Source organism: Pempheris klunzingeri, chromosome 10 (genome assembly GCF_042242105.1).
Source record: "Pempheris klunzingeri isolate RE-2024b chromosome 10, fPemKlu1.hap1, whole genome shotgun sequence".
Taxonomy (NCBI): domain Eukaryota; kingdom Metazoa; phylum Chordata; class Actinopteri; order Acropomatiformes; family Pempheridae; genus Pempheris; species Pempheris klunzingeri.
In genome coordinates, this window is record NC_092021.1 from 23,925,050 (window position 1) to 23,952,693 (window position 27,644).

General features: G+C 42.8%; 2 protein-coding genes across 2 annotated transcripts; both read left to right on the forward strand.

Moving 5' to 3' along the window:
- The first annotated feature begins 194 nt into the window (after positions 1–194).
- cnga4 (cyclic nucleotide gated channel subunit alpha 4) lies at positions 195–4,831 on the forward strand. Its single transcript, XM_070838411.1, has 6 exons — positions 195–289; positions 381–487; positions 975–1,558; positions 1,691–1,936; positions 2,574–2,739; positions 4,008–4,831. Exons 1-6 carry the CDS (start codon positions 246–248, stop codon positions 4,829–4,831), a joined length of 1,971 nt encoding a protein of 656 aa, XP_070694512.1. The 5' UTR covers positions 195–245.
- A 1,116-nt stretch (positions 4,832–5,947) lies between these two features.
- Positions 5,948–27,285, forward strand: trappc10 (trafficking protein particle complex subunit 10). Its single transcript, XM_070838331.1, has 23 exons — positions 5,948–6,100; positions 10,298–10,379; positions 10,828–10,963; positions 13,620–13,819; positions 14,263–14,458; positions 14,619–14,730; positions 15,526–15,773; positions 15,945–16,091; positions 17,205–17,319; positions 17,935–18,011; positions 18,224–18,315; positions 18,750–18,890; positions 19,252–19,361; positions 20,062–20,594; positions 20,747–20,888; positions 21,826–21,984; positions 22,723–22,952; positions 23,285–23,385; positions 23,698–23,821; positions 24,400–24,564; positions 24,646–24,826; positions 25,303–25,497; positions 26,790–27,285. The coding sequence occupies exons 1-23, from the start codon at positions 6,040–6,042 to the stop codon at positions 27,035–27,037; spliced, it is 3,795 nt and encodes a 1,264-aa protein (XP_070694432.1). The 5' UTR covers positions 5,948–6,039; the 3' UTR covers positions 27,038–27,285.
- Positions 27,286–27,644: the final 359 nt, after the last annotated feature.

Genomic DNA, 27,644 nt, shown 5'->3' on the forward strand with positions numbered 1-27,644 from the left:
CATGATATAAATGAAAGCTCAAGATTTTGGTAAAAAGTTAAAATCACGTTCATACCATTTATGCATTCTATAGTTTTCACATATATATATATTTTTAAGTATTTAAAAAGTGGCAGATGTTGGTATCTTTATCTCCTCATGTCTCACCAACATCTTCGTGACCAATAAATCTTAATTTCCTTCTCAGCTGGAACGAGTGGTTGGTTGATCCGGCAGAACAGTTTTATTACGTCTGGCTGCAGGTTATGATCTTCCCCATTGTCTACAACTTGGTGATCATCATTTTGAGGTACTAACATGAACTATTTCATAGTCATCATATGATCTTTAATCATCTGAAATCAAGTCTTATTGGTTTTCTTCTGATTCTTTCTTCTCAGAACATGCTTTACTACAATTGCACTGAGCTACCTGCCGGTATGGCTTACACTGGACTATTTGTCAGACCTCATGTATGTGGTTGACATGATCATCACTGTTCACACAGGTAAGGTGTTGGCAAGTAATCTGGCATGACAGCATCATATCGGGACAAGATCCATCCATCCATCCATTGTCAATAGTCTATATTGTCTATATTATCGCCAGTCAATCACATGGGCGACACATAGAGAGAGACAACCACTCACACTCACACCTACAGGAAAAATAGAGTCCCCAATTAACCTGCATGTGTTTGTACTGTGGGAGGAAACCAGAGTACACAGAGCAACATGCAAACTCCACACAGGAAGGTTCAAGGTTCAAACCACAGCACTTTTTTCAGTTGTCACGTGATGAGAAAGCTCACAAGTCATAAACATGGGAATCTTTCCCAATGCTACCTTCCAGTCATGATGTGAAACCAGTAACAGCTCTTGCAAGTCACGTGCATTTGACACTCCCTATAGTGCCAGTCTATGCTTTTACAAGGTAATTGTACCAGTGAATGAAGTGCTCTCTGGCCTTTGTTAACCTTGGCCTTGCCTCTCCAGGTTATTTGGATCAGGGCATCCTGATCAAGGACCTGTCTCAGCTGAAGAAGCGCTACCTTCACTCTAGACGTTTCTTGAGGGACCTGGCTTCCCTGCTGCCCACCGACTTCCTCTACTTTGTCTTTGGCATCCAAACTCCGCTGGTGAGGATCAACCGCCTCCTACGTATACCACGACTCAACGAGGCCCTGGATCGCATGGAGACGAGGACCTCCTACCCCAACACCTTCCGCATCTCCAAGCTCATGATCTACATCTTCGTGTTGATCCACTGGAACGCCTGTCTCTACTTCGCGCTGTCCAGCTACATCGGCTTTGGAAGTGATCGCTGGGTCTACCCCAACATCACCAACCCAGAGTTTGCCTCCATGCGTCGTCAGTACTTTTACTGCTTCTGGTTCTCTGCCCAGATTTTCACCACAGTCGGAGACACCCCCCTGCCAAAAAGGGAAGAGGAGTACTTGTTTATGATTGCAGACCTTCTCATTGCCGTGCTTGTGTTTGCATCGATCGTTGGCAATGTTGGCAGTGTCATCACAAGCCTCAGGGACCGGGATAACGTCTTCTTCCCAAACCATGAGCTGGTAATTTTTTGTTGTTATATATAAGATGTGACACAGAGTAAATTGACAGTGAGGAATGGAAGATGGCTTCTTTGGCTAGGTACTGATTTAATTTGTTCTATAGGAAACAAGATTCTTCTTTTGCTCTTTCAGGTGAAGGCATACCTGCGTAGCCATCACATTAGCAAGGAGCTTCGGCAGCGCATTGACAACTGGTACCAGCATCTTCACATCAACAAGAAGATCATGAGAGAGAACGAAATCCTGCAGCAGCTGCCTGTGCACCTGAGAACAGAGATCGCTGTCAGCGTCCATCTTTCCACGCTCTCCAAAGTCACCATCTTCCAGAGCTGTGAGAAAAGTCTGCTGGAGGAGCTGGTGCTTAAACTAACACCACAGGTTAGGAGGGAAAAGGATGGGAGCCAAAGGGCACGAGTGGCTCAAGGGGTTAAGGCAGACTTTGGGTTTGAGCCATGTTGGTCATGAGTGCGTTCACAGCAAAAAAAAAAAGCATTGTGTTAAGAAAAAATTAAAGGGACGGCGTTGGTGGTGATGTGTAGTCATGTATCTTCAGCTAGAAAGGCGAGTATAATCCAGGAAGTCCAGCTGTGTAGGCCTACATGTATGAGTTTGAAGAAAAACAACCTAGAGGTTTATCATACTATATGACAATTATGAGCCAATTGTCATTGATTAGTCTCCTGTTTACACTGTAGCAATAATGCAGTAATGGAAGGACTAATTCATCATGGGATTGATGTGGGAAAACTAAGACTCTCTATTTATATGTTATAGCAGTTTGAGCATGGAGTCATGATATGATTCTTTGCTCAACGTAAATTAAAGGTCCCATGTTATGTTAATTTTTAAGATCCTACTAGAACAGATTTACACACATTAATGTTCAAAAACCACATTATTTTCGCCAGCATTTTTGCACACCTACGAGTAGTTTACTGTAGGTTTACTGTAGGTGTCTTAGTTTATTTAAGAACTTTTTGAGTAGAAAACTTTTTCATGCTTTTTTGTCTCGCAGGTGTTCAGTCCAGGAGAGTACGTCTGCAGAAAAGGGGATGTGGGCCATGAGATGTACATCATTAAAGAGGGAAAACTTGCGGTTGTAGCAGATGATGGGGTCACAGAGTTTGCTGTGCTGAGTGAAGGGAATTTCTTTGGGGAAATTAGTATCCTCAACATCAAAGGTAAATCACTTGTCAAGAACTTTGCACACATTCATACATTTATTCATTCACGTAGCTGGTGAATAGACCTAGAGGGGAGATGGGCCAGTTCTTCACACACTCATGCAAAAGGCTGGTGCTTGATCATTTTCAACAGTAAGCACAGTAATAATGTATTTGTTTCTGTACATATGAAGTAAAAGAGTCTGCAGTCAGGAATGAAGGACCTTCTGTGTCAAGGCTGGGGAAATGTAGGAGTTTGTAGTTGAACTTAAATTTAACTTCAGTCCTATAACTGTAGTCAGCGTCACAGAGAATGTATGGAAAGATCGTGTGGATGAAGCTAATTAAAGGAAAAAAGTCCTGTGAGGCTGGAAAGCCACAATGCTGAAGTAGTGTAGCTTTATTTCTGAGGATACCACCTCTGGGGCTGGAGTGGATGTAGTGATTCTGCATCATATGAGAGCTCAACCTTCTTGCAAATACAGAAAAGATAAGAAGATGCCAAGTTCGTGCCAAGTTAATTAGCTTATTCAAGCTATCTGAAGCTAACAACAATTAATTTTGGAGTCGATCAAATTCTGTATTTATCTCTGAACTGGATATACAGTAAATAAATTCAATTTCATTTTAATTTCCATTTGTTTATCTAGGACAACACACACCATGTCTGTTAATGGAGTAGTGTTCGCCAGCAAATTTTTTCTTAGAGCCAACATGGGACAGCATCCTTAAATGACAACAACAGCAAAAAGACTCAACAGTTCAGCAGAACTGGAGAAAAACACTGATGCCATGATGTAATAACATTCGTTATTCACTGCAAAGCAACAAGGCACGAACGAACAATACTGTTAATAATAACAGCCATGCAGAGCAGCACTAGGCAATAAAACATAGAGCGAGTAAAATGCTAACATCTGTATTATTAATCTTATTAGAATATGAACAGAAATAGTTGAAAATAATATAAAATGATACCATGCACAGAGTTAAGAGACACAGTCCTTAAATGTTAGTAGTTAGATATTAATACTATTGATCTCAAAGCAGCTGAGGGTGAATAAAAGAGTAGATATTATTTTACTGGCTTCCACAGCACGCAACAACAGGTAAGCTGCATCAATTATAATGAAGTTGTATTGCCCATCCTGCAGCTTTAAGACAGCATCTAAAGCTGCTTTAAAGTCTGAAGTTGGATAATAGAACATAGTTTAGTAACATCATATCCTTTGTTTTTAAAAAGTCTCACAAAAGTTTTTAAAATATCACATCATGTTTCCTTTTAGGTAACAAATCAGGCAATCGTCGCACCGCCAACATCCGAAGCATTGGCTACTCAGACCTGTTCAGCTTGTCCAAAGAAGACCTGACAGATGTGCTGTCTGAGTTCCCCGCAGCCAAATGTCACCTAGAGGAGAAAGGCAGACAGATCCTCACCAAGATGGGCATGCTGGAGGAGAGCGGGGGGAGAGAGGAGGGGGAGGCAGAGGAGGTCGAGATGAGGATAGAAAGGCTGGAGAACAACTTGGAAATCCTGCAAACAAAACTGGCTCGACTCATGGTGGAATTAGAGTCCAGCAACCACAAGATGCAGGTCAGGGTGGAGCTGCTGGAGAGGGAGGTGGCAGCACTGGAGGCTCCGCTGCCAGAGGATTGGGGAGAGGAGGGGGAAGGAGGAAGAGCACAGGGAAGAGTCGAAGGGGTGGGAGAGGAGGTTGATTGGGAGCGAGAGGAGGCAGAGGGAGAGGAGGAGGGTTCAGATGCAAAGCTAAAAAAACAGGGACAGGGAGAGGATGGTAATGATGTGGCCAAGGAGGGAGATGGAGAGAGCACCAAAAGTACAAAGGAGGATGTGGAAAGGGTGGTGGAGGGAGATAAATCTGGGCTGAAAGATCCGGATGATCAGCAAAAGAAAAAAGAAGATGATGGAGAGAAAAACAGAGAAAAGGGAGATGACAGACCTGGGAAGGGAGATGGAGCTGAGATTGAACCTGAAGATGAGAAAGAAGAGAGCAGTGGTGAGAGCGAATCTCAAGAGGGGAGAGAAAAGGCTGATGAAGACTCAGGAAAAAGAGCGACGGGACAGAAAGATGAAGGGCAGAAGAAATGAATGACATAGTAAAATAACTTGTTGCCGAAGAATGAAGTTTCTGTAGACGTTTGTTTTATATTAATAAAAACATGAGGACCTGAACAGCTCATTGACTTTCTGCAATACAACAGAGTACCTATAGGTGGCAGCATCACATCCAAACTGTTGGTAAATATTAATCACAGAAACAGGTGTTGGGACAATGATATAATCAATAAAATACTTAATAGCCCCTTTTTGTAAGTTCAATTTTTAGTGGAAACACTAAATAACACTTCCACCACCTCACTGCAAGGGTTAAAACTCCAGGGACATTCAAGGATATTCCAGCTGTAAATAGTAAATAATTTTTGGGGGGATTTTTGTCATCTATCAAAAGTCAACAGCAATTTTTAAATGAGTTGAAATATCTTCTTGATATTTTAAAACTATTGATGTTTTAAAATGTCATAATACCTTAAACCTTAAACCTTAAGAGCATCTGCAGGAAGTTTTGTCTCACATTGTTCAGGTGAGATTATTGCTGTATACTATGTCCATGGGGGTAAAACTAAAAATCAAATGCTTCATATGGAGGCTAGGAAGGACCCCTGGAGACTCTCATTCCCCATATAAACAACAGTGTTACCAGAGTGCGGCAGCAGACCAAGCAGACATGTTTTGTTGAATGTTTTAGCCTATTTATTTACTCATAATGTGATTCACATGAAAATAACTGCAGGTGCATTTTCTATTTCTATTTCTAAATTATGTTCCAAATACATTTTCCAGTGACTGTATCTCACATTCAGCAATTAAATGCACCATCTGTAATCCAAATCCAGATATCAAACAGGTAGCAACTGTTAATAACACTGTTGAAGAATTTCTTTTGATAGTAGCCCACATTTTACTTTTCTACTGTGCCTTTGCTTCAATAAAATTTTGAATGGTGTACTTTTATAATGTGGTGAAAAATCTGAAATGCTTCTTCCATTACTGGGAGTAGTATACATTTGAAACTCTTTAATAATGCCCCTGTAATATATGTCATCAATACATACTGGACAGTCTAGGGTCATAAAAAAGCACGGGTCGGCCCTTTAATGACGCACAGGTTACGCACTTCCCGGAAGTGCAGTGGGGACACAGGCCCCATCGATTCAACACAACTGCATACATAAGCATTTACCAATAATAAAGCTCCGTTTGTATGTCATTTTCATGGAGTACCAGCGCTAACACATATGGAGTGTCAAGAGGAAAAGCCGATCATCTACACTATGGAAAACAAGCCGATCGTGACATGTGAGTGTTCAGTAAAAGGAGACGGTCAGTCTTATTTTTTCTGCTCTTGACAGTTAGCCAGCTAGCTATAGTCATTAGCTCGTCTTAGCTAAGCTAGCTGCTACACTTGTAGCAACCAGTTTGGAGACACTGCGGGTGTGTGTGTGTGTTTGTGTGGTGACTGGTGGCTTACTTTCTACTTGTCAAGGCTATTTTATGTTCACATTATGTTTAGCTCACTGCTGTCTGTGCTAAATGTCCACACGGACAACGGTGTCTCTGTTAGCTAGCTAGTAGCTGCATTGATTAACAGGCCTAGCTAACGATATAACGTCACGGCAAGTTGCTGCAGTTTTGGGAGGGATATCACCTTGTTCCCCGGTGGTCAGCCACAGTTTGCCAGTCATCACATGGCTGTCTGGGCGTCTGGATCAGTTTGCCATTCATAAATCGCTTGGAGTCTTGTGGGAGCTTCGTGAAAGGGTTATTTTAGGAGCGGGTGCCAGCTTCACCTCACACCGCCAGGCTGCTCCATTTTTAGGTCAGAGTGGTCCAAAAGGTGCCCCAGTGCGAGGGTGGCTGCAGAATCTGACCGAGAAAAGGAAAATTATAGATATTAAAGGTTAATCAGTGGGTTTTTGTGGGTGGATTCAAAAGGCATAAGTGGGAATCCGGAGGACAGCAGGGTTTCTTGAGGGATTATCAGGTGTCACATCTCAGTTGTGTGTTACAGTTGGGACTTTTGCATCGATGATTGCATGGATTCAGAACAAAAAGCAACTTAGTCAAAATTAATTGCAAGCTATATAACAAACATTAGAGACTTTAGGGGACACACATGCTCCCTGCAACCATGGTGTGCACTAATGCATGAATCTTAGCACATTTATCAAGTTCTGCATTGTTTATCTGAAGCAAAGAGGGCAACCAAACATGCAACCAGTTATCTTCTACAGTGTTTGGTCAAGCATTGGTTAAACACTTTATTTGCTATATTGCAAAGTGGCTTATTTTTTTGAGAGTCCAGGATAATCTTATAATAACTTATAATTGTGTGGCAAAGACAAACTAGAGCTGAGCTAGAAAGAGGAACTTGTAAGTCAGTATAGAAATACACTTACATGATGATTTATCTTAGACAGTGGGCTTTATTGTTATAGGGTTACTGGGTAAGTCACCCAGGGGGAGTGAGGGGGAGTGAGAGATGTTAGCCGCCCTTCATGGCTTCAAATGACCTCCCTTCACACTCGTTCTTTATGTTATTGATGTTTGTGCTGTGAGATTATTGACTTAAACCACCGGCAGACTACATGTGTCACTCTGACGAAGCTGGTTTAACCCTAAAAAACAATGTTAAGTATCTGCTGTAACATTAATTTAAACTTTTATTGAAAAAAAAAAAGCTTGCAGCTCTTTGCTCCCAATGCTTTTACAGGTGTCCCAGCAAGATTGGCACTGTTGCTTTCACCATTATTTGACCCTGTGTCTCAGACTGACTCACACGGTCACAGGGATTATACTGGTGTTTGTTTTGCAGGGTTGTCTTTGATAGCAGGGCTTGATAGCCTTCATGTACAGTCAGTGTTCAGTTTTGAGCACGCTGGAGCTTTAAGATCCCAGCAAGTATTAACTAAATGTACTGTTGCATGTTAACAAGACACTCGGCTTTCAGTTTTAGACCTGAACAACAAATCACACTGCTTCATGCCAGATTCAAACAACCACCCAGATTACAGTGGCATGCTGGCTTAAACGGTGACCAGTTCATGGTTTGTTTCTGTGCTGATTGTACATGCAAATTACACAAGTGTTTGGGTTTATGATGCAATAGTTGTGTCATACTGCAAAACTCCTAGTGCTGTTTTGTTTCTGTCCAGATGTTAAACAGTTGGCAGCAAAGTCAGATTGATTCACACTGCAGTCAAATCGCCGTCGGTTCAACTCCAGTCAGAGCTCACCGTGAGCTCTAAGTGCTCATGGTCGCCTTGCAGGACGTTGAGGGTATTAACATCAACATTAGATGAACAGTAGAGGACTCGTAGTCCTACCCCTAGGGCGGCATTTATATAAAGGGATTTTTCAGCGGTTCACTGGATGTGGCCCAGTTCTAGTGTAGCTTTAACAAGGACCTCTTACAAGCCGCTGTTCATCAAAACACACACAGCTACCACGAATGATGGCTTGAGCTTTTCTGTTGAGCTGAACTGGAGATACTTGGACTCAAAGGTGGCAAAGTGAGAGCCAAAGGTGACCATTCGCAGGATGGACCTCAAAAGTGGATCCGCGCAGCAGAGGAGGGAGAAAAGACCGACTGACTCCCACTTTTGTAAATGCATTGTCAATTATATATCCTTGACATATTTCATTATAGCAACAACTTTGTGTTGTGGAAGATAAAAATGGGAATAGACTGTATTTGATTACAACTTCTGGCTATTAGCAGGGCAGACAAATGTTTTGTTGTGTCCCCGAAGAAGACACAATAATCCTTTCTGCTTTTTAGCTGTGTGTGTTTGTACAGCTATCTTTGTCAGAACCATTTTGAGTTGTAGACCCCAGGAATGAGGGCATTTTTGGAAAGAGAGGACACTTTGGCCACATGTTGGATGTCAAAGGGCTGTTTGAGGGTTTAGACTTGGTTTTGAAGTTAAGGTTAGATTAGGTTATGGTTAAGGGTGAGAGTTTGGCATTTAGTTGTAATTGTTAAGCTTAGGTTAAGGTGCAGGGGAGTGCATTATGCCAGTGAGTGTCCTCACAAATATAGAAGTACATGGTTGTGTGTGTTAAAATGGCTCTGTGCAGTTCGGTATGTATTATATGGAGTTAGAGATGGCATGGCGGTGAAACAGGGTCTAAGGATAGAGGCTACACATGCTGAGCTGTGACTGAAACTGAAAACTCTTCTATGCTACGGCTACATCAAAGAGCACAGGTCTGAGTCCCTCTTCTTTAATAAGATCGAGGGCCACGATGCGCCACAGATGTCAAAATATGTCACATCACACTATGCATGGCTATTTTCTGTTCTCACTGGTTTTAAACAGCTGTGCAGAAAACCGTCGGTCCGTTCAGACACACCGTTTCATCATGAAGCCCCCTTAAGCACACGAACAGTGGGAAGCGTGAAATACAAAGACATACGAATTAATTGCAATACAGAACTAATTTCCAGAGGCTTTTGGAAGCAGGCATTTATCAGTCAATTAGCGGAGAAGATCACAGTTTTAAAAACATTGTTAATGAAAATATAATCATGCTTTTCCGTGATTTTTTTTTTCTAGAACTTTTAAGTCCATGTTCTCTGATTTCAGCTTCTTAAATGTGAATGTTTTCTGGTTTGTTTGCTCCTTTTTGACAGCAAACTGATAATCTTTGGGTCGTGGTCAAAACAAGACATTTAAGGGTCACTGAGGGACATCTGACATTGTGGAGACCAAACAACTAATCAGTTGATTGAGTTTTCAAAGTGGTGACCTGTAAACATTATAAAATTGTCTACAAGGCATTTACCCAGGACTTTAAAAAAAAAGGTATGTGTGTGTTGTGGAAGGAGATGAGGAATTTCCGCTGCCAATCCCGACACAGACGTCCTTCAGTATTCACACAAGTTTAATTGTTCAGGGAGGCACATCATGTAGCTCCGCAGGGCTGTTAAACAGGAGGGAGCAGATAAAGAGGCAGAGAGCCCTGCAGGACGTTGACCCGTCCGAGGTTTGATGGAGTCACTCGAGAAGAGAGTGCAGTAAATGACTGTCTGTGTAAAACCGCTATTAAATCATCACATCTCAGGGCTTCACCCTCTCTGCCGGAGGAGTTCATCTGCATTTTAATATCTGTGGCAAAGATTGTCAGAGATTTCCTGGACTCTGTTGTATAGTATATTGACCATATCCGCTGTTTGTGAAGTAATTATTTTTATTTATACTGGCATTTGAACCCTGTTCTCTTTGTACTGCTGTTTTTCACTTGAGTTTTGGTGAAATTAACTTGCCAATTATGTCTAAACTTATTTTTTTTCCCCAAAATATCCTTTTACACTGAACACTTGAGTCGTCAAATGTGAAGACTGTGGGACACTTAAACAGAATTTGCCCACTGTTATTTTTACAAGGACGTGAGAATAGATAGCTATTAGATTTCAGCTTCCTTGTGAGCCCTTTGAATACTTTGTCTCTGACCTCATTCTTGCACGCTCTTTATTCTGCCCCATTATCACAGGCGCTGGAGACCAGAGCTTGTTTACGTCTCTCTATACCTCATTGGCCCAACAGCTTCCCAGGGAGCCAATGGAGTGGAGGAGGTGAGTAGATTTTCATTGTCATTTTTGTTGCCACTGTCGGAGAGGTCTTTTTGGAGCTGCTCCCCCGTCACGTCGACGTCACACATTTCCTAACACTCTGCTCTCACTCTGTTATTGATTGTGATCAGGCTGAATTGACCCGTACACGGTTTTGTCACCTGTGCTCTGGGTGGTGGTGGTTTTTAATGTGAAATGAATGTGAGCAGACAAGCCTGGATATGATGCATCCTGGGCCTTACTGTCACCGTTTTGCAGTAGCATAAAGTTAACAGACCAATTTGTTAGATTGTTACAACAGATGAAATTAGAAATGCTGTAAAAGCCTCTCTCAGATAAAGAGCTGTAATATTTGTAGTTGTAGTAATGCATATTTTGTCATGGGGTAATAAAAATAATCCTGAACACCATAAAACCCATCCTACAGAACTCTGCTGTCTTTTCTGTGCAGGACATATGGCCGTGCACCAAAAATGATCCACCTTGAAGCTAATTTCGTCCAGTTTAAAGAGGAGCTCCTCCCCAAGGAGGGCAACAAGGCTCTCCTCACCTTCCCCTTCCTCCACATCTACTGGACTGACTGCTGTGTGAGTAGCTTAAAACACACATTCACACACATATATGCATCCGTGTGCTCGCACATACACACACACGCACAAAACAACCTGAGCTGTCTCTCAGTGCTCTGATTAACAATACTAATAAGCATTATTATTGCATTGTGCATTATCAAACTGGGCTGTACGAGGGAGAGACAGACCCACAGCTCTCTGAAAGACAGAACTTCTTGCTCCAGGTGGACAATAAAGGACTCTTCTGTTAAATTCAAGTATATATAAAGATCAAATTCTACTCTATTTTGCTGGCAGATAAAGTTAAAAGACTCTAGTGCTATTGTAGCGACACCCCTAGCCTATCTTTTAAATGTCCTCAAGTTGGTTAAAAGTTCTACAATGAAATAAGACTCTGAATGCTTATTTTGTGTGTCAGTATAGTGGAACACATAATGCAGAAGTTATTGTGATAATGTTGAATGTTGATTTGATTTTTATGAGGTCCTAAAAGCTTTTTCTTAACTAAGGCTCGTTAAAAATGTCCTGCTGAGGTGAGATTTAATATTTATGGCGTCAAACAACTGCCATAAAACAATAATTTAATCCACACACTTTTATTGTGTAATCTGTGATGTTTACTCACTAATTTATTAATTGTTAAGGGGGTGGTGGCAACACAAAGTCTACTGTTAATGTTGCTGCTTCCCAACCTTTTTGTCCAGGAAGCCACAAGAGCAGAATCTTGATAGCGTTGTTTGTTTATTCCGTGTGTCCTGGAGGATAAGGCGATGTCTGCTTGTCTGCCCTCTAAGAATAGACGAGCACGTATGCGTACCGTATCTGGGGGAATAATAGGTCACAGGCAGCTCTGTGTGCAAGTTATGCAAACTTATATAGTGAGATATAAAGAATATGCAGGTTCGCAGAGTAAAGATCGTGTTGGTTTAAGTCAATAGCTTTAAAATAGCATTTTCAAAGGTTTCTAAATTGTGGCGTATTTGGAAGGAGAAAGATTGATCTGAGTTCATGTGTATGCGGCGTTACAGCCTGCAGCCACAATCCTAAACTGAAGTTGACATCCACTTTGCAGGACTGCTTGGGAAAAGCAGATGGAAGAAAAACAAGAAGGGAAGCAGGAACCTGCAGCTGCTGACTGAGCAGCTGGTTAGTTTAAGGAAGTGCTGTCATCAGCTTGTGACTCATGACATTTCCTAAGGACTGTGCCTCTAGTGTGGGAGTAGTCGGCCTGTGTGTGTGTGTGTGTGTGTGTGTGTGTGTGTGTGTGTGTGTGCGTGCGTGCGTGTGTGTGTGTGTGTGTGTGCAGTAACATTAACACCTACAATTCAATACAACAGACCTGCAATAAAAACTGCCCTCATGAAATTTACTCTTCACTTTTTGTTGTGACTGTCAGAGATTGAATCAATACGCCGCGCCTGATACGACGATCTGAAGGGAAAGGAATATCAACAGATTTATTTAACTGTCACACATATTAATTATGCCTTCAATACGGTTTAGTTTTTAAAAAAAAATCCAAAACCAAACCACAGGTGGTGCAGATTGCATTAGATTATCCAGTTTCTTCTTTCTTGTAGCACTTTACAGCTCAGTTTCACAAACCCTGATGTCACAGTTGCAACAGTGGAGTGTACCGCTTCTTAAAGGGTGACCTTTTTAGCTAAACAGGTGAACTGTGGGATGTAAAGAGGTAAAAGGTTGTCCGTCTGGAAAAGGCGTATGCGCTCACCCAGTCTTGACTGTATGTGTGGATGAAACATGGCGTCAAGTTAGGAGCAGTAAATTGTTTCTACAGAGCATGACAGTATCACAGGTGGTGAGCACAGATGGGCTGCACAGTAAGCAAAGTGAGCTGTGACCTGGACAGGCTATAAAACCACATGTAAATAACGTTATTACACTTTCACTCATTTTACTGATGCAGTAAAACTAGTGGGACTGCAGCAAACGAGGAAGTAAGCAGTAGAAATGAAAGTTTGGGCGGGCTGTCCACCAAGAGGAGCCGTCACCAGACTACTACAAGCTATTGTATTGTATATAAAAGTTAGGTCAGGTTAGGTAATTTTTATGTGAATGTAATTTCAAGTGCAGTCCAAATAACTGTACAGACTGTAACTACAGGTTCCCTTCCAAAGCGTTGTGCAACACCAGGGCTTTAGTTCCCGTCCCTGCCAGTGGACACTGTTACATAATAACTGACTCCTCATATTATATATCCCACCTCTACTCAGTTCCAACTAATTTCAAACAAACTGTACCCTCAAGGAGCTGTCACTCACCCACTAGATCCACGGCACAACATTCAGTAGCTGACAGTTTCGTACATTTAGTCATCATGAAATGTAAACTTGTTGGCCAGCATTCTTTTTGCAGTTTCTGTCCTTGGATGTGTTTTGATGTGGGAACTTCCTCATCGGGTACATCATGCATATCATTCAAAGGAGAAGCATCTTTTCCTTTATCATTCAGTTTGACTTTTACTTTTACTTTTCTAATGTCTGAGTTTATATGCAGTAATGTTTTATATGTATGATTTTCAAATTAAAGCGTTTTTGGGGGATTCCCCGCAGGGCAGTCACAGCAGGAGGATCATCTCCACTAATTTGCTGCTTGAAGAATTAATTCTTTTTTTCTGGAATCATAAATGTATTGTACGTTTTTTTTGTAGGATACAGAGATGTACAAGAGCTCGGTGAAGGAGGACATGATGCGCTGGCAGAACAGCTTGCGGACCCACGGCTCGGCAGACTGGGTCATCATCGTTGTGGAGACCAACGATACTAAGAAGAAGAACAAGACCAACATCCTGCCTCGGTCGTCCATCGTGGACAAGATCCGCAGCGATTTTTGCAACAAGCAGAACGACAGGTGAGGACATTCGTCCCTTGTTAACATGTTAGAAGATGATGAGAACGGGAAGCAGACTGACTTCCTTCTTCAGACATCCTCAGTTCCTCCTGTTGCTACAGTAACAGCAGAGGGTGATTTCTCTGCTCCTGTATGGGAAATGTGATCTGAAATAATAGGTTGATCAATAATTTAGTTAAATAGCCTAAAATCATTTGACAACAAGTTTGATAACCTTTTAATTTATAAAACAATAATGCCAAATATTCTCTGATTTCTCAGATTTCCTGCTTTTCTCTGTTTTATAAATTAAAATTGAATTAAAACAGATAATTGACTGCTGATCAAAATCATTTATAGACTAAATAATAAAGCATTTTCCTTTAGAAATGATAATATGCAGTAGATATAAGAAGCCTTGTTGATTCAGCTCCGTATATAAAGATTATTGCCCTCTGACGCAGGTGTGTGGTGCTGTCAGATCCTCTGAAGGACTCGTCTCGGTCTCAGGAATCCTGGAATTCCTTGTTGCTCAAGCTGCGAACTCTCCTCCTCATGTCCTTCACCAAGAACCTCGGCCGCTTTGAAGACGACATGCGTACGCTCCGAGAGAAACGCACGCAGCCTGGCTGGAGCTTCTGTGAATACTTCATGGTCCAGGTGCGTAGAGGCTGGCCGGGTGGAAGGGCACGAAAACGTACACGCTCCTTTAACTGTGACGTAGAAGGACTCTCGTCCGTGTGATGGTGTCCTCTAACTGGCAGTGCCTCAGTTCAATTGTGTTTCACCTGTGTGTGTGTGTGTGTGTGCACTTTTACAGGAAGAGCTGGCCTTTGTTTTTGAGATGCTGCAGCAGTTTGAAGATGCCTTGGTCCAGTATGATGAACTAGATGCCCTTTTTACCCAATATGTCCTTAACTTTGGAGCTGGAGGTAAGTAACCACCACCCAAAAGTATGGTTGCTTTCAATCTGGCTGAGGTGCCAAATGTCCTCAAATACTGACCCTCGCCTTTATTTTGCTCTGCTTCATATAGTCGTAGGCATTTATTCCTAATTCTCTCTGTCCGATAAGGATGTTGGGTCATATTAAAGCCTCACTGATTCCTGATCCACTCCTGTTTGCCCCCTTACAGTCACTTCCTCATATTAATGCAAATTTGGGTATTTCCTGTATACATTTCAAATTAAAACATCCCAGTGGACAGACTCCCTTCATTTAAGGCATTTATTTTGAAACATTTGAAGGAACCTGTTGTGGGAAATTCAGTAACTTGCAGGGCTCTCATGCAATACTTCAGATGCCACTGTCACTACGTGGGAAATGAATGTGCAATAAAAAACAGTTTGGCCGAGACATGAACACACAGACAGCTGCAGTGAGTGAAATCAGGTAATAATGCTTAATGTGAGTAATCCAGACATCAAGGTGTTAAATACCCTGATTATATTGTTAAATCCATTAAAATGTACATTATGCTGAGCTGGCATGAACATTATCTAACAGTCATGTGGGTTTTATGAACCGTTGTTTTCCCCTCCGCCTGTGTTTGGGACAGGCCTCTATTAGTTCAGGTTAATCACATTAATTGAGACACAGCTTTCATGTCACTTTGAGGAAATGTATGATACAATAAACATCAGCATTTTGTGCATGATTTTCCAATTCCAAGACCAAAGGTCCATCCGAGTTTCGTTTTCGGTCTGACTACTCCGTTTCTGTCTGCAGATACAGCGAACTGGCTCGGCTCATTCTGCGCTCCAGTGCGTAACTGGAGCGGCTTGCTGCTGCGGAGGCCCATAGACATGGAGAAGAGGGATGGGATCCAGCGTGGGGAGGCCAGCCTGTTAGATCTGAGGAGCTACCTGTTCTCCCGCCAGTGCACCTTACTCATCTTTCTCCAGAGGCCGTGGGAGGTCACCCAGAGAGCTCTGGAGCTGCTGCACAACTGTGTCCAGGAGCTTCGCCTGCTGGAGGTAAACTGACCCCCATTTTCTCATGTACAAGTTTTCATGTAGTTTGTCTGCTCAACCAATTACAGAAAAAGCAAAATGGCGCTGGGTAATTTCTAGACTGAAATATCAAGGACAACCAAATGATTTAGAATTCATCATTATCCATCTTATCTTGTTGCTCTGGTTGTCCAGGTGTCAGTGCTGGAGGGAGCGCTCGACTGCTGGGTGTTTCTCAGCTGCTTGGAGGTTCTGCACAGGATCGAGGGCTGTTGCGATGCAGCCCAGTTAGCGGCAAACTGCTCCCATACTGTTGGGCTGTGGGCTTACGCGACTGACAAGGTAACGGAAAACACTGAATCATGTAGCTGTGGCTTTGATCACTGGTGTAACTTCCATGGATGGACGTGGGCCTCATCAATCATACGCATTAATTTGCAACACATCTTTAAACCCAAACCCTGAAGTTAGCTGGAATTTATGGTTAGCCCCACATGAACTGAAGTTTAAAGAACAAATGACTCGCTTTGTCAGAAGTACAATGAAAGAATGCTGGTGTAATTATGATTTTAGGTAAGAACATGAAAATATACTCTGTTGGTGTCGTTATCACAGTTTAATTGTTATAATAAAAAGTTAAACATTTATGCTTTTATATGTACAGAAGAACAAAATAACCTTTCCCACATGCAACAGCTGGCTTCTTCCTGTTTCTTCACTATTGTCGTCTAATCCTTCATTTTGACTCCTTTAATCAGTCTCTCTTCATTAAAGAGCGGTGATCTAGACCTGCTCTTTTATGAAAAGTGAATAACGTTTGTTATGAATTGATGCTGTATAAATAAAGATTGATTAGCTGATTGATAACACAGTTTCCAGCACCAACAACAGTGTGGCAAAACAGAACTTCCTACATCATTAATGTGTACATTAATTATACATGGAATATCAATTGATACACATTTCAATTCATTTCCTTTGTTCTCTGTTCTCTGAGTTCATAGTGCTGCTCACCTTTCAGCCCACACCCTGGTATGTGGGAGTGTTGGCTCAGATGGCGCCCAGATCCGTTGTAAATTTGGCAGTCGTCACTTAGCTTTCCATTAGTGTCATTCATCCCGGAGACATTGCACGGCTTGGTTTGTGTCCCAGAGGTTTAGGAGAAGTGTATTAGTTCCTTTTTTAAAGCTGCAAACTCGTTCATCATCGACCTAAATCATCACGCTACGTTTGCTGCGGTGCAATGTTGCACTAACATCATCTGTTTTTGTAAATATAGAAAACAACTTATGTAACATATCAGTATTTGTTCTGGTGGAAGGCAGAAGTATATTTATGACACTCACATTTAAGAAGTTGAAATTATTTGCTCACTCATTTATTCAAATAGCGAGTGGTCAATATCTGGTTTTTAAATTAAAACTCTTTATTCTTTTTCCCACTTTTCTTCTCCAGCTGAAGTCCCTGGGGGAGCACTGTGGCCTGGTGTCAGAGAAGGGACCCACGTCTGAGGACCTGAACAGGACAGTGGATCTGCTGGCCGGACTGGGCGACGAGAGGCCTGAGACTGGTGAGTTTTCTGCTCTGCTGTTAGATTAATCTAGTGTTATTTTTGGAAGCATCATCAGCTTACAGTACTTGCTTACAGTTAACTGTAGTTTTGCGTCTCCCTGTCCCTGCGTCGCTGACCCTGCTCAGCTCAGACCGGCCGTCACCGGCAGCAGTTCAGCTGATTCAGGACTGACTGGATGTCAGACTGCCTGTTCAGCCCAATCGATCTGTGATTTCACCCATTTAGTGCAGTTTCTCCTCATTTTTTGCTTCTGCCTTTTCTTTTTTTCCTTCCACAAGCAGACGACCATCAGCTGAAAACGGCAGCAAAGCAAAGCAGAACTTTACAGCAGTTTCATCAGACAAATCAAACTGATCTCCAATTTCCAAAGACTTTTTTTAATCAAGATTGGGAGTTCTGTTATTGTCCTGTAGTCTGTCTGTCTTTTTTGTTCTATGTTTGCACAAGATCTTTAAGTCAGCTTGATGTGTTGTGGCCTGTAGTGCTGGAATTTCCTTTTCACTGAAAGTAGTGCGAGCTTGTTCAGGCTGATTAAGGTCTAATGAGGAAGCTTAACTCTTCTATGAAAGACATTAAATAACTGCTTTACATTTCCTTTGTCTCTCTCCACAGTGAACAGTTTGCAGAGCCCTTACAAAAAGCTGAAAGAAGCCTTGTCGTCCGTGGAAGCTTTTGAAAGGCACTATCTTGTAAGTCAGTTTCTTGCCGCAATAGTTTCGGTAGTTTGCACTTCAGAAAGTTAACGCACATTCTCCGAATTCTCGTCCCAGTTTTGAACATGAATTTTTCTGATGTAATCTCTTGGAAACCTCAATAGGAACCATTAAGTTGATTATCTCCTCTCTTCCCTCTCATCCTCCGCTCCCTCCATGACCTCCTCGTTGGCCGTTTCTTGCATCAGGAGCTCTCTCATGCTGCTATGGAGATGTACAGAGCCATTAGCCGGCTGAGGTCTGCCAGGCTGGTGGGAAAAAGCCTGGCTGAGTTCTACATGTAAGGAAAGCTGCTAGTTCCTTTAAAGTAAAGGCGGGTCTCAGAATTATCTTGAAGGCCCTGCACGGCCACACTTTTCTAACTGATTATGCCTCTTCCCCAGAACTGTCAATCAGTCCCTGCTCGTAATCACCCACTCACTCCTGAGGGAGGGGTCTAATCAGGCAGAAGAAATTAAATTACTTCTATGGTAGAACGTGTGTGACAGAGTCTTAAAATAAATCTGATGCCATAATAATGCAAATGACGGTAACATTTCACACCCATTTATTGGAGGCCTAACTCATCGTGCAGTGGTTTCTTTTTGCTGTGTTAAAAATTCTGTTGATTTGATGGCTTGGGAATATTTGTAGACAAGCACACAGTCGTCTTTGTCAGCTGTCTTTGTCTCTGAAGATGTGAAAAACGAGGGGATGTGTTTGTGTGTTTGTCAGGAGGAAGGGGGACCCTGAGCGGGCAGAAACCTTCTTACAGGAAGCTCTGAAGTCGTACGTGTCAGAGGGATGGAGCCTCCCCGTCACTCACACCAGGAAACAGATCGCTGAGTGTCAGAAGCTGCTGGGCAGAACTGAAGAGTATCCTTGAAAACGCCATGAAACCATTTAAGGGCCAAATATGTCAACTTCACAGTTGTACCAAGGTTTAATTGTAAGAGGAAATGACCATCAGGGTGCAAAATGGTCATCAAAAGGCACAAAGCCTTTTGTTTTTAGTAGCAAAAACATGTCTAAGCTTCAAAATAATTTAGCTTTAATTTACCTTTTTACAGTCCTGTACGTGAACAAACATGTCTTTGAGCTCTGAGTTGGACCAGCTGAATCTAAAATCCTCTTGACATTTGAAAGTTAACAAAAAGGTTCCTGTATTGACCTGATGCAGGTGATGTTCTGGCTCCAGTGCCCTGAAGTGTTCAGTTTCCTTTACAGCCCACCACAGCTACCTGCAAACCAGTGCCTTGTTGGCTGGTGACGTGAATCTGACCACAGAGGAGAGGAAGCACTTTTGTCAGGAAATTCTGAGCTTTGCCGGCATGTCTGGGGATCAGTGTAAGTGATCGTGTTCATCACTGGGACAAGTTCACCTTTACAACAGGAAGCAACAGGTCTCAACTGGTTGCTATCAGTGGACACATGATAACAAAGCTACATAGCCAATTAATTGATCGATATTTGGCTGGTCTGTTGTCTGTGATCAGTTCCATTAAGCAGGTTCACAACTGTTCCAAATGATCTATTGATTCATTTTACCCGTTTTTAAGCGGGTTGGTCCCATTGAGACTGATGATCTCTTTGAAAGGAGGCCAAGCCAAAACAGCAGCATAACAGATTACCAATCAAACAACAATAAACAACACAGAGCAAGAAAATAAAGAACATAACAGAGATAATTAAAGTACCTGCAGACATAGTGGTACTGCAGGTAACTAGAGCTGCTAAACTTATGCTACGTTACCACTTCAACAGCTTTGGTCTGTCTGTAACAATTAAAACTCTCTGCAAACACATTTTGAACCCTACCAAATGTTCCTTTAGTACGTGGCCTCATCACATCGCAGTGACTCTGCACCTCAGGGTGTCTCAGTATTTAGTGTTCTTGGCTCCAACCTTGTCTCATATCAGCACACACTCACACATCATCACTTACACACTCGTTCCACAGCTGGAGCATCCACAGTAAGTTGTTGTGGTCATAAACTGCGACACTCTGTACTTCATTAACAGTTGATTTTGTTTTCTCCCTCCACAGCCCAGAAAGTGACTCTCAGCATGGGGGTTTTTGCTCAGCTCACGCGGCTACAGTTCCGTCCAGCCACGGCCTCGGTGCACTCTGGAGCCGACCTGCAGGTGGAGCTCACTCTGCGGTGCCTGATGCCCGTGTCAGTGCGCATACAGCAGCTAGCTGCTAGCATCCACTTTGACCTGGAACGCGGAGGGACTAATGGGAGGTCCAAGGGAGCCCAGAGACAAACAAACCCAGGGACAGTAGAGTTTAACCATGGTAGCTCATCAGCGGGTCCCCCCTTCTCCTCAGCCGCCGGCCCCTCTTTAGAGCTGGATGAGATCCAGGACAGGAGTCCCTCGGACAATTCTCTTAACTCCACAGGAGTGGTGTGTAAAAACACACATCTGATAATGCGCCGTCATGACAGCAACTCGCCGCCGGAAACTCCCAACTGTGTCAGCCCTCCTGCTGTCGCCATGAAGGAAGGAGCACAGATGCTGAAAGTCCAGGATGTAACGTTAGAGCCCGGCAACAACAGCATCGTATTCACAGCACCAGTAAGAGACGCTTTGCTGCTGCTGTAAATAACCTTCTTGAGATGTTTTACATTCAGGAGGAGATCCAAACTGTTTCTCTTGATCACTTCTTAATTAATGTTTGTCATTATTATCTGTTTCACCTTTCTTCTCTCTCTTTGTCTCTTCTGTAGAGTGGACAACCAGGTACTTACACACTGCGTCAGCTATACGCCACAGTGGGTCAGGTGCAGTTTGTGCTGCCTCATATCTACCCATCAGTCCAGTATGAGGTCTACTCTCAGGAGCCCCAACTCACCGTGGAGCCACTCTCAGGTCTGATTTTTTTATTTATTTTTTTTTTATTTGGTGGATGACATGAATGCTTAAAATCTGAGGTTGTGGTATTGGACACGATATTGAAGTTTGTTAAATGGTAAATGGTAAATGGTCTGTATTTGTATAGCGCCTTTCTAGTTATTTCAACTACTCAAAGCGCTTTACATGACATCCTCATTCACCCATTCACACATCAATCATACAGGAGAAATGTAATTTGGAGGAGACTATTCTTTCATACTCATTCACACTCTGAAGCCATGCTTCAGGAGCAAGTTGGGGTTCAGTGTCTTGCTCAAGGACACTTCGACATGTTGACCCATAGGAGCTGGGGATCGAACCCCCAACCTTCTGATTGAGGGACGACCCACTCTACCACTGAGCCACAGCCGCCCCTGTTCTCATCATAAAGATCACAACATGCATACACACTGTAAAAATGTGTTTTTTTTAAATAAATCACTTGCAATGCTTTCACTTTTCACTGACTTCTCTTATCGAACAAACCAGAAATGCACAGAAGCACTTCAGGCTTCTTCAGCTCACCATGTCATGTGACCGTCCAGAATAAATTGGTTTGGCTCATGAGAAATGTACGATATGTCATATTATTTCTGATATATTCATCATAAGGAAGCTTGTGCTCTGTGTTTGCATAATTGTGCAGGGCTGACTCTGCATCAGCTGCCATGTAAATGTTTGTGATATCATCACCTGCTAAAGCTGTGAAATAATGACATGTTTCGCTACCTGCAGTTTTGAAAAAGGAGAACAAACACACTGTGTCTGCAGTTCCTATTTTCTAGTAGTTCAACTTCACTGTTTGTCCAGCTACTGTTTATTTATACTTAGATATAAATTTAAAATACATTTAAAAGTTCTGATCCACTGTGCTTCAACACATTACTGACTGTAGTTGTGTCTGTGCTTTCAGAGCCGCTGCTGGCCGGCCTGCCTCAGATGGTGAAGTTCACTCTGTTGACGGGTCACTACACTGTGAAGAAGGGCGACGCTTTGCAGCTCAGCAACACCGACACCATGCCCATCCTGCCCTCCGCCAGCTGCACCGCCCGCATCAGCAACCCTGCTGCCGGTCGGCACACACTCTCTTTTTTTAATCTACCATTTACATTTAAGTACAGAGGATTTACATGTTAAAGCAGGTTATATTTGACTCTGGCAAGTAGACTTTGAAACTTTGAATTTATGATCAGCACAACAGCGGCCTCTGCTGCCTCCAACGGTTACAGACAGCTGACAAAGAGAACCAAACTATTCTATAGTTAGAGAGCAGAAGTATTTGAAGGGGAACAGACTTTGATGCAAAAACATCTGCACCCACAGCTGTTAGATCCATAGACCCACAGTAGTGCAGGAAGAGATGTTCAGGGGATGGAAGAGGCGTCAGTGTATCATCAAAATGACTTGTTTTAAGGTGAAATAGCTGCTTAATGTTCAACTCTAATTAACTTTATTTAAATGGCACTTTACACACAACCTGTCCCTCTTCCTGTTTGAAGTCCTTGCTGTGTGTGTAACATCATGAAGCACTTTGTGACGTCTCTGCTCTTGAAAGGTCCCATTTATAAATAAAGCCACTTACTTATTTATTCATGTAAAACCATTTTTAAAACCTGTTTTCTCCTGCACAGATCCAGATTTGTGAACTAATTTTCTCTTAATCACCTGAATGGAGCCGTGTTTCCTTTGTGCATAATGTTTATAAAATCAGATCCTTGCAGAAATCTGATCCCATCCAGGAAAAGGGAAGTGACTATAAACACACCGACTCTTCTCACGATGTCCTTTTCTGCCCCCCTCCTGCGTTCAGAGTTGGTAGGTGAGAGCGTCCTGTCCATCCAGTCGTCGGAGAAGGTGACCAGCATCAGCCTGCCCCCCACCCCTCCGTACCACACTCTGGAGTTCCAGCTGGAGGTTCTGTGTGTCATCCCGTCCGCATCCGACCGGCCGGCCAATGAGAGGCTGACCAACGGGGAGGTCCGCCACCGACCGCGCAGCTACAGCCATCCTGACACGCCCATGACTGCCATCGACCAGAGGGTGAGCCCCACACACACACACACACACACACACACACTTTTAGAGTGTGAGATGAATTACAACGTATGTGAGAGAAATAGAAAGAGAATTGAAAATTGTACATTTTCTAAAGCTACAATGATTAATCCAAAAATCTATTTTTTGATAATCACTTGCATCATTTTCCAAGTAAAAATGCCAAAAAATTGATTTCAAAGCTTCTCAAATTAGAGGATTTGCTGCTTTCTTAGTCTTTCGTTATAGTTAATTGAATATTTTCTGGTTTGGGACAGTTGGATTGACAAAATAATAAAGAGATTTGATGGTCAAGTCTTTCTGGTGTCTCTCCACAGATGTCTATTGACTGTCCGTGGTCCATCTACTCCACACTGCTCGCTCTCACCTTCTACATCCCCTTCAAGACCAAACACTCACTGCTTTCTGCTGGTAACAGGTGAGTCTCAGTTCTCTAAGAAATGCCTGCGTGTGTCACAAAGTAAAGAATCACATATGTGTCTTCAGTAAAATTTTGTGGTGTCATTAAAATTTGAAGAATTAATCAAATTGAAAATCAAGACACGGCACCATTGAAACTCTTACATAACCTTGTTCATTAGATGATGCTATTTCGTAATGATTATTCATGGGAATCTTTGGGAAAGTTACTCGTTTAATTTTAACATAGCATTCCTCACCACACACATTTTCCAACCTCCCTACACACTCATACACATTATGATCTGACCGGCAACCTTTGACCTGACAGGAAGTACATCCAGCTGTGTGTGCAGAATGTGTCGGACGTGAACTTCACGCTGGCAGAAGTGAAGCTGACGGAGAAGCAGCATGCATCGCTGGACCTGCAGTCTCTCAACACTAAAACACAACAGGTGAGCAGTCAGTGAGGACGGTCGACGGCCTCCAGCGTCTGAAAAAGTGGTTTAGCGTTTGTAAACATTTTATAATATTTATGAGTAATTTTCGGGAAACACTAATGCTTAAACATGAAAGAACACCTTAATTTGCCCCTTAAATGAAAGCCTTAAATTCAGCCCCTCCATTAAGAGCCTGAAGATGACAATTTAGTTGCTGATCTTCGCCGGAAGCCTCATTTATGGCTGTAAATGTCAGAGCAGTCACAGAAATTATTTTGTTTACCAAAATGAGTTTGTAGGCAGAGGGCGCGGAGCCCAGATATCCCCAGGGATCTTCAAGCTGGATTTTAAGAGGCCAACTGAGGTGGTTCGTGCATCTGATGGGGATATCTGGATGCCTCACAGAGAAAATCACGACTGATTCTGTAAAACAACTGTGTGTTTTATATAATGAAAAAAACGGGAAGAAATATAAAAGATTTTCAAGTGAAAAAAGTTTGTCACACTAACAGCATTTTCAGATTCATCAGCATCTCTCTTTGATTTCCTTGATTCATATTCATGTGTGGTAACTGTTTTGTGTATCCGTGCAGCTTTTGTGCAGTAAGCACAGTGTGTTCTGCTTATGGGAGGTGAGGTGGAAGGACGACCTGCCCTCCTGCCTCCAGTGTGTTTTCTCTGCCAACTTCTCTCCGCTCAACCAGCACACCTCCGACTTCAAACCCTTCCACTACCAGTTCCAGCTCGAGAGAGTCACTGTGAGTCCCACAATACTGTAATGTTCTGTGAGGTCTGGATCATCTAAGCATTCCTAACCCACCCCTCTCTGATGTTGTCAGACGTTGTACAGCGTGAGAGCTGAGATCTTGCCTCCTGCCGGTGAGCAGCACTGTCGCTCCGGCTTCCTCTGCGGGCTGGAGGTGTGTATAACACGGCTGACCGACCCCGCCGAGGGGGAGATGGCCGAGGACAGCAAGACTGACACTGATGGCCTTAAAACCACCAAACTCATGTATGAAGGTACGTCCAGAGAGGGACTGATGGACAAAATGTGAGATTATTATAAGCAGAGGCAGTGGAGGTTATAGTGAATTAAATCATTAGTTTATTAGGTATTTTATAGCATGAGCAATTCACGTGTGAATAAAACATCTGGATGCAAAACATCACTTTAATCTTCGGTCATTTGTTATACAGAATAACTGAAATTAAATATAAAATATTCAATTATCTATATATAATATATATATAGTGTCAAGAACTGCATACTTAACCAACACGAGTCAAAGAGAGACTGAAATGCTGCTGAATTGCTTTGTTGATTAATTGATTAGTCAGTCGGCTTAAAGATAATTACTGTAATAATATGAAATAACAATAATCTTGCTTAAACAAATGTTCAAATAAAAATGTCAAACATCGAATGTGTTAATTTGCTAAATCAATCAACTGAAAGGAGATGATGAATACGTATACGTGTGTGTGTGTGTTTGCAGTTGCTGACAGCAGCAGTAACTGGGCGGTGTGTGGGAAGAGTTCAGGGATGGTGTCGATGCCCATGACGGCCAGCGCCACCCACAAGGTGCAGATCGAGGTGATGCCCCTGTTTGCAGGACACCTGCCCTTCCCCAAGATCAAAGTGCTCAAGTACCTGCCTCACACTGCAGCAGTGGCCATCCAACCAGACCCCGGTAAGACCCCCAAACACGTCTGTGTACAGGTTTATTCCACAGTGAAGGAACCGAGAGTTTAACTCGTGGAAAACTGTAGACACACTCTTTTTGAATCTGCTGTCTTTGAAGCAGTGACGATGAGAAGGTGGAGGTCTTGGGTTGTTATTTCCAGGACTGCCCTCCAGTGTTTCTCTGCATATTTTCCCAAACAGAAAGTTTATTGTGTCTGTTGATGACTTTACCTCCTCTCAGGCATCGACTAAGCTGGGGTGCCACAGGGCTCTATTTTAATTCTAATTTAATTTTCTCATTAGTTTTCTTCCTTCCATAACTGCTTAACCAGCAAATAAGAACTGGATGGCAGAAGTTTTTATTCAGCTTAACTCCTCTAAAAAGAAAATCCTTATCCAAGGCCCTGAGCTCACTAATGGATAAATCCTGCCTGGTCTTGGCACTCTAGCACACCGTGTTGTGCCAACTGTAAAGAACCTTGGAGTTATTTTAGACCATAACCTCAATCTCCAGCCTCACATTAAAAGGTTAGCTCAGTCGTGTCATCTGGAGAATAGGATCTTTTTATTACCTGTAATGATCTTCAAAGAGTTTTTATCACCTCTCATTTGGATAAAGCCATATTTACATGTCGGCTCTGAAGATTACTCCGCTTCATTGTCTCCAAAATGCAGCCACCAGACTTTTAACTAACTAGAGCACAGAATTATGCTCATATCACCCTTATTTTAGCCTCCCATCACTGGCTGCCTCGTTTTTTTTATCCCACCGAGCTGCCTCGCTGAGCTTATGCCTCATTTTTCACCAGCCTGTAGCTTCAGTTCCTCTGATAAAGTCCTGGTAGCCATTCCCCTGATCCAGGCTAAAGACCGAGGGTGAAGAGGCTTGTTGTGTCTGGGCTTAACCCTTCGAGCAGCTTACCTGAGAAACCTCGACTAGAAAACAGAGTGTCACTTATCTCTTATGTCATGTGTTGCTTTTATCCGTTATTTCATCTTCACTGTCTCTGCTAGTTAATCTGCCTTAGATTGTTCTCCTGCTTCCCTTTATTCTATATGTTGTTATTTGTGAAGCAGTTTTCTCTTTCAGGTAGATTTTTAGCAGAATTGGGGCTTTATTTATAACCTTTGGGCCTTTGGTTGTTTTGTCTTTGATCTCAGCAGTGATTGTAATTGTACCAGAAAAGAATGATGGTGAAATCTAGAGACTTCAACTACAACAATAAAAATAAAAACAACAGAATCTTCTTCCTCCTCCTGTGGACACTGGGTAATTAGTGTGTTTCTTGGCGTCCTCAGACAGCTGCGTGGAGAACGACAGTCTGTCCCTGCTCGACAAGACGCTGGACGACCAGGGGGACACGGCGAGCATCCGCAGCCGGGGCAGCGTGCACTCCGTGGGCAGCGGCGACCAGCAGCAGAAGGGCGTGGCCATGCCGCGCCTGGAGCCCTTCAGCCCCGGGCAGGTGTTCAACCACAGCCACACGCGGCAGGTCCTGGTGCTGCCCGCCACCGACGACCACATCATGGAGGTCAACGCTACATGACCCTGGTGGCGAGAGCGCCCGCCCCCTTCTTATAGAACTGAACCCAGGCCCTGGATGGACTCTGCTGAGCTTTCGCTTCTGGGGCAAACCGGGTCCATGAGTCCATGTCAGGACCGCTGCAGGTTACTGGTATGGACTCACCCCTAAGCATGAAACGTTCACATCACTGGAGACATTACGGACTAGACGCAGTGAAGAGCCAATGACATCTGCTGATAAAGTTTAAATAAAGATTTTTCTTTGCCATACTTTGTACATAGCTCATTGGATGGATTTATAGATATAAATACATAAATATATATATATATATGGACTGATCAATCAGATCGGTGCCTGTCGTGCTCCTTCGAACTGAAGAATAACAGTCTTGATTGTCCCATGATGCACCAAAGCCCTAGATGTGTGTGTGCGCCTCGATCAGCTACTCCAGTACTGTAACTTTGACTGAGTGTGTCCAGCTGTGCCTCTCCAGCGGTCATCGCTTTCACATGTGAGACTTTTGATGGTTCGCTGCAGAGATAAGCTGCTGTTTTCATCGAAAACACGACAAACCAGGCGAGTTTGGAGACACATCCACAACAATAGACGTCAGAGCACCTCCACAAGC